Source organism: Microcebus murinus, chromosome 4, assembly GCF_040939455.1.
Source record: "Microcebus murinus isolate Inina chromosome 4, M.murinus_Inina_mat1.0, whole genome shotgun sequence".
NCBI lineage: Eukaryota > Metazoa > Chordata > Mammalia > Primates > Cheirogaleidae > Microcebus > Microcebus murinus.
In genome coordinates this window covers 83,815,144-83,828,468 of record NC_134107.1, presented here as the reverse complement: position 1 = coordinate 83,828,468, position 13,325 = coordinate 83,815,144, and the positions used below count along the sequence as shown (strand labels likewise).

Sequence of the window (13,325 nt, the reverse complement as noted above, 5' to 3'; positions counted from 1 at the left end):
TATTAGATAATATTTATACGGTATTTATCTGAATCTACCTTTTCCAGAACTGGTAGCCAAGATACCACAAGATGTAAGTTCTTCAAACAGAGCCAGTCTCCATTTCGGGCACATTCTTTCAGCATTTGAATTGCTAAGTCAGCTTGACCTTGACCCATGGCAACCTGCAAAAACAAAAACAGAAAACAAAAATTCCAGATCTGCCTACATGTAACATAACATTATAAGAGATTCAATAATAATAATCCCTAAACCTACTCAGCTGGCTTTAATATTAAATTTCGAAGAAGCAAACACCAGAAATTAATCATCTTCTCCAAGAACATTAAATAATTAGAAGTTTATTTGAATAGTTTAATCTTCCTGCCAAAGTCACTGTTAACAGGTACAACCTTTAGAAAAGGGCTCCTCTTCCTTAAGACACCTCATTGATAACCAAATATTATCTTAATGAATATTCTAATCTACTATAACTATGATTGAATGAAACTCCTTAGAGTTAGTCAATGCAAAACCTGCACAACTGAGCCTAACAGCTCTGCTATTTTACTATCTTCTATTTATACTGTTCCTTGTAAAATTCTTACTTCAATTTTTGGTTGCTGTAAAGTATGGGTATTTTTTAAATGATTATTAATTATTTTCACAGTAAAAAGGTTTATTCACTTGTCAGAACTTAAGGGTAAATTAATAAATTTGATTTTCAAACTGAATTGAGAAATGTGGGAAATCTGAACAAAGAAAAGCTCCTACACTCAGGAAGAAAAAATGGTGTTACACTAGATAAATTTTACTTAAAATACTTAATGCATTTCTTTCACTTCAGGTAAAGAAACTACAGGTAAACATTATTGTCATTTAGTATAAAATTAAGTAAAATTTTAAAATTTATTCCCCAAATTTAAGCAAATATATTAGTTTACTATTGCTACTCTAATAAATTTAACACAAATTTAGTGCCTTAACTCAAATTATTATCTTAGATTTCTGGAAATCATAAGTCTCACTGGTCTAAAATCAAGGTGTTTGGGTTTGAAAATAAAGGTAGTACAAAGCTGTGTTCTTTCTGGAAACTCTAAGACAGCATTCATCCCTGCCCTTTCCCAGTTTCTGGAAGCCACCTACATTTCTTTGCTTGTGGCTCCCTCTGCCATCTTCAAAGCTAGAAGTGTAACATCTTGCGTCCGCTCTCTTCTCTGACCTCTAGTTCCATCATCATATCTCCTATCTTCACTCTAACTCACCTGTCTCTCTTCTATAAGAACCCTTGTGATTATATTGGACCCACCTGGATAACCCAGGATAATTTTTCCCACTCAAGGTCATTAGTTTAATTACATCTGCAAAGTTCCTTTTGCCAAGTAAGATAACATATCCACAGGTTCTGAAAATTAGGACATGGGTGCCTTTTAGGGCATTATTTGGCATATCATGACAAAAATGTCCATTTCACTAATGGGATAAAATGTGGGAGGAATAGCATTAGCAGGGCAATATCTACTTACCTGGTGATAACACTCTCCACTTCTTTCAGCATGAGCAAGCTCTTGAAGTTCCTGAGAAGGATCAGCTCCCGGAGAAATAATTATCAAGATGGGTTCAATTTCTAGTGTCTCTTTGTATAAACGTTTGAGATTTAGAGGAAGTGGGGACAACTCTTTCAATCCTAAAAGATATAATAAAAGAATTAAAAATAAAAAACAATATGCATCATTAAAAAGTCTAGTAAAATTATATAATAGAGAATACCTAGGTGAATTATGATGTCATATAAAGTTTTTTTCACTGTAGAGTCATTCAAATACTACTAATAGCTAACATTTATTGAATGCTTAAGGTGCCAGGCATTTTTCTAAATGTTTTCCATGTATGGTATCATCTAATCATTACAATGATGAGGTAGGTACCCTGATTACCATATTTAACACCTGAAAAAATACATAGGCAGCACTGCGATCTCAATTTACAATTCTCTCTCTACAAGAGAAGACTGAACCCAACCTTCCATCTATTAATATATATATCATGAATACAATTCATTAATTTACATGATAGCTGAGTGCACACTCTGTGCCATGCATATGGGGAATCAGATTTCTCATAATCTAGGTAAACAATTTCACTGTCATGATATTGCATAAAAAGTTACTTCTTACTCCTATGTGTTAAGGCAGAAAAAGTAGTATAAAGAGTGAAAAGCATGCTTAGTTTGAAGCCAGAAATACATAGCTATCAATTTATATTTGTTAGCTGAATGACTCTATGCAAATCTCTAAAATGCACGGTGTCTCAGTTTCCTCAATTGTAAACAGGAATAAAGCAATCCACAGGTCCTTTGGGGGGGGGGGCAAAATAAGATACAGTAATTATAATATTAATAAATTCCATTTATCCATCACCTACACTATGCTAGCTAAGCATTTTACCAGGTACTTTATTTATCTGCTATCTAAAGCATACAATGTATAAGAAAACTAATACTGAAAGAAATTGAATATCCTGCCATAGGGCACCAAACTGCTAACTGCATTCAAATACAATTTGCCTGTGCTTTTTCTACTCTGTAACTCTACATAAACTATAAAGTCCTATTCAGATAAGAAATTATAATTTTGCTATTATATTCAAATCTCATCTGCTAAAATTTGAGTGTTTCTACTATTAATTGATTTAATAAAAGCTAAGATGAAAAAGGCACATTTCAATTAATAATTAAAACTATACTTGTTTGAATTGAGCTAAAAAGACTGTGACACATGAGTTTAAAAATAAAGGGAAACTTGAGAGAATAGAATAACTACAGAATGACTACACAGGCAAGAAGGGCTTCCACATATCCTCAACAGTGGGAATGAATAGACAGTATTGCACCTTAAAAATAGACATTCTTAAAGAATTCTGTAGCAAATACTTTAAAATATGAATTCAATACCATCATGATGAGTCCAAAAAGGCATTTCTAGATAATCAATCTGAAAAGACACATTTCATACTAAAACACCCTCCACTATTCCTCACAATGGTAACCCATAATGATAAGTAAGAAGATCCAAACACAGAATAGTCCTAATATCAGGTGAAATTCCTAGTATCAAGTGAAATATATTCTAGCAGCCATTTAAAATTGATGGGCTGCTTCTAGAGGCATATTTTATAAATTCATTTTTAACTAAATTTTAACCAATTATCCAGTTTTTTCTTGTGTACTTGTGACAATGTAATAAGAAATATTTTCAAACATTCATTTATTTATTCATAAACTCAATAAGCATTCCAAACCAATTAAATATATTTTCTAATAAAATGTATCAAAAGTCTTTAAAATGTGCATGGCCTTCACTCAGCAATTAAAATTATAATAATGAATTTAAGAAATAATTCAGGATATGGATAAAGAAGCATACACAAGGACTTTCATTGCAGCTGTTGATATTAGATAAAAACTGGGGGGAAGAAATTAACTTTCTAACAACAAGAGTCTTATACTGAGTAATTTCTGATAGCCATACAATGGAACTGAAGCTATAAAAATGTCGAGGTAAAAGTTAATTTTAGAAAATGCAGATTTTTCAACAGAGTAGGCACCATGATGCCATGCTGTAATGTATACACATATATGTGCATAAAAAGAATAGAAAGGTGTACATTGAAATGTTAATGATTATCTCTGAATGATGGATTAATAAAAGTGTTTCTTATCTTTATTCTTGTGTATCTCCTGATAATCCTTTAATTAGTATTATATGATAAAAATATGTAAAAATATATATGACAATATTCTCATATAACTACTGACTAAAATGTGTTTTATTTGGAAAATATATGCAAATATAAAAACTGTCTTTAAAGAGTTAAAATCAAGATTATGTTATCTGTTAATTTAACAAATATGGACTGTAAACTTCATGAGGGGAGAAATTATATTTTTCTACCATTTTATATTAAGAGCCTATATTCAATTATTAATACAACTTCTGATTTTAAAATCCCATGGGATATAAACATATATCCATTAATTCATATTATACAATATTTCAAAGCAATGGAACATTCTAGATTAGACAAAAAAATCGTGGCAAATACCTTACCATTTAAAATAACACAGGTTATATTCATGTTATTTGGAATTAGAGGAGAGGTGTCCTGCCTACAAAACTCCAATAAAATTTTCATTGCACTTTAAGTGAACTGAGTCTCTCTATATATAATCATTGCTTTGGGCTGGGTGTGGTGGTTCATGGCTGTAATCAATCCTAGCACTCTGGGAGGCAGAGGCAGGAAGATCACTTGAGCCCAGGATTTGAGGTTGCAGTGAGCTACGAGGACGCCACTGCACTCTAGGCTGTGCAACAGAGAAAGGCTCTGTTGCAAATGAATAAAAGAAATTAAAATTAAAAAACATATGTAAAATAATTGGTTTTATTAACCCAAGTAATTTTGACTCACGATATCATTAGAATTGTGTGAATCCATTCAAAACTACTTAATAAAGTTAGATAGCCAAAAAAGTCAACTGCACTGTGAATTAGCTGTGTAAAACTATTGTAAATCACTGGAATCTTACATTTTGACTATGGTCTTTAAAATAAATATAGCATTTCTTTCAAAAGAAAAAAAAACTAAAAATGAGTCGATGGCTCAAAATACACAGCATAATTTAGACCTTCACTGTATTTAATTTTACTCAGATAAAATACTGAGATAATAAACAGTAAACAATTTGCAGGTTATAAGGAAAAAAATATTCCTGCATTTTTCAGGTACCTATTGGCAAATTAGTATCAAACTACTATAGGTAGTAAATATAATAGATTCATTCTTCCTTGTTCATCTCATCCTCCCCAACAAAGGACTGATAAGCATTAAGAATAAAAAATTCTTTCCCTCATTAAAATGAAAAGACAACTCTAAAAATGTAACACAAACATCAATAAAAAGAAGGAAAACCAACAACCACTACCTAACCCAATATACACGAACCAATTAAATGGGAAAATATTCGTTGTAAATGGATACTCAAAACTAGAAAGAAACAAGAGTTAAATATTTTTTGGTAGGCAGAAATCTAATGATATCTCTTTCAAGATTTCTAAGCCCTGGTTATTCAAACACTAAACTAGGTACTTCTGTGAAGGGACTTGGCAGATATAACTAAGGTTAGAGAACTTAAAGTAAGAAGATTATCCCGTGTTATTCAAATAGGCCAATCTAATCACTTGACCCCTTAAAAGTGGAGAAGTTTCTCCCATTAGAGTCACCAAAATGTGGCAGAAGAGAGAAGCAGATGGGATGAGGCAGAGCTGAAGTCAGAGATGGGAAGCATGAGAAGGAACCAATCTACTAGTGCCGGCTTTGAGGATGGAGGAAGGGGACTATACCCCAAGAACACAACTGGCCTTTAAAAGCTGAGAATGACACCAAATGACAGAAAGAAAATGGAGACCATAGCCCTACAACCACATGGGGGTGAACCTGAATGTGTCTGAAAGCGGATTCTACACAGAGGCTCCCAATAAAAGCTCTAATGGCAAACATGGATTTAGCCTTGTGAGACTTAAAGCAGAGCAACCTGGAGAGCCCACCGGACTTCTGACCCACAAAACATAATAAATGGGTCTTGTTTAAAACTGATACATTTGTGGGAGCAATAGAATATAATTACACATATCCTAATGTCTTTCTTTGCCTTTAGACACAGACTTTACAAGACAGATTGAGCTATGGAAACAAGGTGCATAGGAGGAGATGATATCACGGATAAGAGAGGTAAGGATTACAAAACTAGAAAAGTTGCATGGCTCAAAAAAAAAAACCTTTTTGATGAAGAAGTTTTAAGGGTTTCTGGTTTCTGTAGTTACCACAACACCTTATGGAAGCATAACTTTTTTTATTCTCGATGCCTCAATATACATAGCATAATATCCTGCTCATAATAGTTTTTTTAAAAGCCAAAATTAAACCAGAATTATGGAAGTCAGAATATTTGCATCTGGTAACCACTATTTTTAAAAAGTAATGTAGGAGATTTTGCTAGTATATTAAGTCTTGCTTTGTATAAATATATTAAATAGGTATCTCTAAAAGCTTTGAGGATTGCTATACTAACTTAAATCTTCAAAGCAAAACTACTTTCATAAACACATCTTTATAAGTTACTTAATATTTTAAAGCTTATAAAAAGGATTGCTAAAACTTAATAAATCTTTCCATATGAATGATGCTTGAGAAATTACATTTGAAATCAAATCTCTAGAATTTGATTAAAGATGTAAGTGCTTTTCGTTCTCTAGCAATTTGAATTTTTAAAACTTATTCATACAATAAAAACTCCACTTTTACATAAAGACCATGTTAATAAAGCTACTTGACCAAATACAGTTATCCACCCATGCAACAGTAAATATAATTTTTGCTTAGAAATAGATGGTATGGTTTTAGAAGTATATTAAACTTTCAAAGCATTTGAATATAAAATGTGAACATCATGAGGTTTTCAGTTAATGCCATTAAACCTTAAACATCATTTGACCTGGAGATGAAATAATACCATAACAGAAGTATTCTGAAGAGTTGATAGAGATTTCAGACTACAAAATCAATAAAAGGTCATATGCAATGTAGCACAAAGACCATATTTTAAAGACTAAGTAGGTGGAAAAAGAATAAACCCTTAAGAACTTCTCTAAAAATTGTCTCATTTTACTTAAACTTTCAAACAAGTTATAGAAACAGGCAATAAATAGAGAAGCCAGAAATATATATGATAATGACAAGTGCTATGCAGAGAATTAAGTCAGGCTGAAGTACTGGCCTATAAGACACCTCTGAAAATGCAGATTTTTAAGCTGACATCAGACTGTTGCAGAGAGACCATTCATAAAAAGAAAAGGAGAGAAAACATAGAGCAACAGAGCATGCAATGGGCCTAGGGGTGTTCTGCCCACTAAAGCACAGTGGGTAAGCAAGAGGAGCATTAGATGAGGCCACTCAGGCAGGGCCAGACTGTGTGGGATTTTGTAATCCTAGATAAGGAATCTGATTTCATTCTAAATGTTTTGAGGAGACTCTGAAGATTTTATCCAAGAAAGATTTGGTATAGGTTTTCAAAACATCACACAGCCTTCTGGAGAGAAAGGATTGAAAAGGAAGCAAGAATCACACTAGGGAGAGACAATTAGGAAGGTAATCACTGATGTAACACACACTGCTAGAGCCTGTATGTTTCAGAAGCTGTTTAAGACATTGGGGACACAACCATAAAACAAAGTTTATTCCTTCATGTGGCATATATTCTAGTTGTAGGACAATTAATAAACAACAACAAAAGATAACAATATGTCAGATGGTAATAACAGTTACAGAGGAAAATAAACAAGGTAAAGGAAGATACAGAGAGCTGAGGGGAGGGTAAGTACCTATTTTACACAAAATGCAGAGGGAAGTCTTACCTGAAAAATGACATTTGAACAGAGAAGTGAGGAAGATAACCAAGGGTAGAGTTCCCTTGGAAGAAGGAACACCAAGTGCAAGTGTTCTGATATTCCAGAAACACACTTAAAGCACTAGAAAAACAGGAAAAAGGATATTATGTTGGTAAAGAATTCAGCAAGGGTGAGGAGTGGTAGGAGATGAGATCTGAGGGGAAACAGAAGAACAGAAGAGGTAAGACCCTGTAAGACAACGTAAGGATTCTGAGGAAGATGAGATGCCATCAGAAGAGTTTGAGCAAAGGAGTGATATGATCTCATTTATATTTCAATATAAATAGCTGCTAAGTTGAGGATAAATTAGAAGTGGAGAAGGACAGAAGTCTGAATGGCAATAATCTTGTTCATATGACAGTGGCTTGAACAAAGTAGTAGAGGCGGTTGTGAGAAGTGATTTAATTCCAGATATATTCTGCAGATCTAGACAACAAATAAAAGCTATAACAGTAATTAAGGTGAGAGATGATAGCTTGCATTAGGTTGGTAGTAACGAGGCAAAGTGAATTTGGAATAAGTTTTTAAGTTGGAACCAAGAAGATTTGCTGGTAGATTTGGTATAGGAAGTAAGGAAAAAAGAGAAAAGAATTACAGTCACATGCCACATAACTTTTCAGTCAACAACAGACATGTATACTATGGTGGTTCCATAAGATTATCATATTTTTACCTTTTCTATGTTTAGATACACAATTACTTAACAATGTATTGGAATTGCCTACAGTATTCATTGTAGTAGCATGTTGTACAGGCTTGTAGCCTAGAAACAATACACACTATACCATATAGTATAGGTGTATAGCAGGCTATGCCACCTAGGTTTATGTAAACACACTCTATATTATTCGCAGGACAAAATTGCCTAATGACACATTTCTCAGAACATACCCTTGTTGTTAAGCAACATATGACTGTACTTTTGGGTTTTTGGTTTGAACTGAATGGATGCTGGTATAAACAAATGTTCTGTATTGTTCACATTAAATTTATGATGGCTATTAGACATTCATATGAAAACACTGAGTTAGCATTTGGATACATTAGCCCAGAATTCTAGAGCTAGAAATAAGAGATATAAGAATCAATAATTTACAGATGATATTCAAAGCTAGGGATTGGGTGAGATCACCTAGAGGGAGAATGTATAATAACGAAATAAAGAAATCCAGGGCAAGATTGCAGTAGAAGGAATAGTACTCCAACACTCCAAGAGAGATGAATAAATGGAGACATTTCCTCTCTAGGCATGAGTTAAGGAAAGCAAAAAGTATGTCAAGACACATTTCCATATGCCAATCACTAATCAACCAAATGATCAAAATACTTGTGTGTATGCACATGCATATCGTGACAGAGGGTGAGGCAGAACACAGGCGTCATATGAAAAGCTGGGTTGGTAAGTGTTATGGGTTAAATTGTTCCCAAAAAAATGATATGTTGAAGTTCTAACTCCAGTCCCTCAGAATATGACCTTATTTGGAAATAGAGCCATTGAAGATATAATTAGTTAACTTCTAATGGGGTCATACTGGAGTACAGTATACTTCAATCAAATATGGCTGGTGTTCCTTCAAGAAGATAGCCATATAAAGACACACACACAGGGAAAATGCCAGGTGACAATGAAGGCAGAGATTTAAGTTGAGCAACTGGCAAGCCACAAAACACCAAAGATGGCAAGCAAACCACCAGACTCTAGGAAAAGACAAGAGGGGACTGACCTATAGGTTTCAGAGGAAGCATACCCTTGCCAACACCTTGATTTCAGACTTCTACTCTCCAGAACTATGAGACAATAAATTTCTGTTGTTTTAAGCCACAAGGTTGGTGGTAATTTGTTATGACAATTATAGGAAACTAATATAGTAGGTTAAAATGAGGATAGACATAAGGTTTGAGACTTACATCACCATCTGCCAATAATCTCTCTCTAATCTGAGAATAAATTTGACTATTTCAGTATTTAATAAGAACATAGACTTTGGAGTTGGGTTTAAATTCTGTCATCTATTAGCTGTATGATCTTGTCTTTTCATATTTAAATGGGTATAAAAATAGCACTTACTTTATAAGGTTCCTATAAGGATTAAAGGAGCTGATACATATATAGTATTAAATTAGTACCTGGCATATAATAAGAATTAGTTAAGTGTTAGGTAGGATTTTTATTAGTTAAGTGTTAGGTACAACCATTATGAACATCCAAATTTAAATAAAAGAGTATGTTCACTAGGATAAAATTGATAATCTGAAGACAAGAGACAATTTCTCAAAATAATATCCTGATAAATCCAAATATAGCTTTATCTGCTAATAAGAGAATGACTATTCAACATTCATTATACATAGAGTACCACAAAGTTTTTCAGTGATAAGCAGGAAAGGCCCAATATTTTTATTCAATTTCGTAGAACTCTGTGCTAGACTGTTTACATGAGAAATTCTAATTTAGAGAAAATATACAGATGATGTTAGTCTTATTTGATTCAAATATATGTAAGTTATAATTAATAATAAAGTTTCTAAATAAAATTTCATATACATATATGTGGAAAAATTAGAAATAAAAAAATTTTTTTTAAAAAACTGTCAGCATACTATTTTAACTATGCCATACTTTTCATTTCCAACATAATTCTAAAACCTCCTGCAATTTAGAAATAGTAAAGAGCCATGATCTCTCTCTCTTTTTTTTTTTTTTTTTATATTTCTATGACAGTTTTATTGTGCACAGAATGGAGAGGGCTCAGTTCTCCTTGGCAGCTGCTTTCCTCATGGTGGCCAGGATGTCGCTCAGCTCCTCTGGCTCCCTCTTGGCATAGATGTGTGTCCCCACCCTTTTCTTGATGAATTTGGGGACCCATTTGTTGTTAGAGACCTTGAGCAACTCCATGGCATATCACTCATTTGGGATGAAACCACACACTTCTTGGATCATGTCCCACACAAACTTGGTGTGTTTGGTGAGGCATCCACAGTGGCAGTTGTGCTTTGGCTTGCTCACATTCTTGGTCACCTTAGGGCCCTTGTTGAGGCCCCCGGCCATGGGTTAGCCCAAAAGCCATAGCTGGGCTCTCCAATGGCTGCCGCGGTAAGCAACCCATGATTCTTCAATGATTTCTGTGCTTCAAGTAAAATCCTTTTCATAGTCTTTCCTGGCATGGTTTTTTTCTAAACTTTTCTTGCAAAAATGGAATTATCTCCAAATGGGTGATAACTTTGAAGTCTTTAGGCAATACTATCTGAAAGGCTTAATAGGAATATGTTGTGCAGTTTCTGATTAAAAAGACAAATTGCCATTTTTTGCCTTAGATACTGCAAAAAAATTCATTTTAAAGACTTTATTTCCAAGACTATGGTATATTTGAATACATTTTACTTTAATTGTCTAAATTTTTCATTTAGGTATGACTAGAAGTAGTATTTATGCAGAACAGTTTGGGCATGAACATTTGCCTTTGTTGAAATTCTAATCATGGACAAATATTAACATCTAAAATGCTTTTGTAAGAAAATATTTTTTAAATCCTCAAATACCTTTACTAAATATAGGATGTCAATTATGCATCAAATTTACTTCAACATTACATATGGTTATATGCAACACAGAGAATAGTTTTTCTAAAAGAAGTAGAGATTGTTAAATAAATAGAATGAATTAAAAAAAAAACCTTATAACATTTCTAAACTAAGGTCAGCATAAAAATAAAATGTAAATTAAAAACAAATAATTCAGTCCATTGGTCTAGTTCTTGAAAAGTCTTGCACTTACCCAGAGTTTTACATGCAAAAAGAGCCATGGCACTTTGCAATCTGTCCGGTCTTAGAGCCTGTACTACAAGAACCTTAAAATAAAATGCAGAATATTTTTAAAGAATAAGACACCTTTAATTAAACAATAGTAAATGTTAACTAATTATACAAAGGCTTAGTAAAATATATAAACATATCATTTTTCATAGTATTTATTATGCTTCAGACTGTCACAATATGTATATACCAAGATACCTCTTTAATATCCAAAATATTGCTGAAATCCATTTATTTCCTCAAGCCTATCATCAAAAGTAAATATAGGTTAGATATATCCTCAGGATCTAATAAAGGGCTAAATAGTGGGTAAGGCACTTCTGGTGACAGCAAACAGAGGCCCAGAAATCCTGCCTAAAATTTTCAAATCACCATCTTTATGCTGAATCATGTATATCTGTGATATTCCTGGATATTTAAGTTTTTAAATGAATTTTTTCTTAGTTGTTTTTGGGGATTGTTTTTTGTCTTTTCACAGCACATTTGGTGAATGTGGAGATCCCACAGTCAGCAGCATAGAAAAGAGATAAATAGATGGAAAGGTCATTTCCTACAGCGTCAACTTCTGGAGAGCTCCCTACTCTACAGGATAGTAAAAGTCTTTTCATTAGCAAAAAACTTGAGTGGAACCTATCATTAGGTTTCACTGTTCTATTTTGAAATAGAATCTGAAAAAATCTGTTCCTCTCACTATTAAGTCTTTTTTCGGACAGAACTCTAAGAAATGAGTTCAGAACCCATACAATTTGTACTTTAGTTTCTTTCTAGAAGACATTTTTCTTATTGCAAGATCTCCTTTGTGTTAGAGACAGAGGAAATAAGAAAAGCTACAGAGAAAGATGCCCAACCCGTTAACTTTGCGAGGGATTTAATTGTCTGAATAATGGGGCAAAAACAAAAAACACTTCCCCACATAAGCCATTAAAGGTTAAGTAATATTCTAAAGGCAAATTTTTCATTTAAATGGCTTCTGAATAACAAGAAAAACATTAAACACTTTTTTGCATTTATTTACACTAAAGTTTACCTGCTGAAATAAGGAAATTTTCTTTGTAAGAACAGATGGAAACTCTTGCTCACACATCGAATTATGATAATAAGTACGCCACAGAGCTACATCTTCAAAGCAAAGGGTCTGAAAAAGACTAGGGAGAGCAATCTAAAAATAAAAATAACCACATATAGTAAGCTACAGTGTATATAAATACATAATTAAAAAAATTAAAAACAAATAAGAATCAATTATTAATAGTTGTGCATTATTTATTTTCTACTTTGTGTTGGCATGTTTAATCATCTGTAGGTCAGCAACAATATTCTAGATTCATCCAATGTTAAATCCAGAATTAAATAAAACATTTCCAAAGTAGTATTAAATCAACATTAGTAAGTTAACAAATCTTTTCTCTATGTAAAACATTTGTATCTAGCTATCTCCACCTGGTGGAGAAAAGCAATGCTTCATTAAAATCAGGCACAAATTTTAAGGATTGCCACAATAAATATATCAAACTTCATATTGATATTGACAAAGACCCTCTTTGAGAAAACTTTGGTCAGGCTCCTCTGAGTTTTCTTTCTGACTAGGACTCAATTGGGGCTTCATGTCCTTTATTGTAGTATCCAGTTTTAACAACAGTCTTGCTAAGTCACTATAGCAAGAATCCTACCATTAATATCCAATAAAATTCTTCATTCCTCACTCTTGGTATCTGATCACCCTGGTCTGCCTCCAGCAAAAATCCTGCAAAATCAATTTAGCCAGAATCCCCACTTAACACTGACATTTTCTCTTAGTAATTTTTCATCCACAGACCCTGCTCTTTGGCTATAAATTCTAACTTCATGCAATATTCAGAAGCGAGCCCAATTCTATACTGATGTCTCTTTCCCCCTAATGCAATAGTTCTCTTGAATAAAATTTATCTTTGCAGCTTTAACATCTTTTCAGTTCTGGTAACAATATCAAATTCTTAACAAAGCATGTTTTTCTAAACCATATTCATTTACACCCCTATTTGTGATTATGTT

At 33.1% G+C, this 13,325-nt stretch overlaps 1 protein-coding gene and 1 pseudogene across 3 annotated transcripts in view; both read right to left on the bottom strand.

Moving 5' to 3' along the window:
• Positions 1–13,325, bottom strand: part of DYNC2H1 (dynein cytoplasmic 2 heavy chain 1) — a 264,459-nt gene that overhangs the window by 101,959 nt on the left and 149,175 nt on the right. For all 3 annotated transcript variants that reach the window (XM_076002468.1, XM_076002469.1, XM_076002470.1), the window contains 4 exons: positions 12,322–12,453; positions 11,257–11,329; positions 1,506–1,666; positions 39–164 (listed from right to left, as the gene is read on the bottom strand). In XM_076002468.1, coding sequence (XP_075858583.1) covers positions 39–164; positions 1,506–1,666; positions 11,257–11,329; positions 12,322–12,453 — 492 coding nt within the window. The remainder of the gene's footprint in view (positions 1–38; positions 165–1,505; positions 1,667–11,256; positions 11,330–12,321; positions 12,454–13,325) is intronic.
• On the bottom strand, positions 1,698–11,243 carry LOC142870631 (large ribosomal subunit protein eL36 pseudogene; annotated as a pseudogene).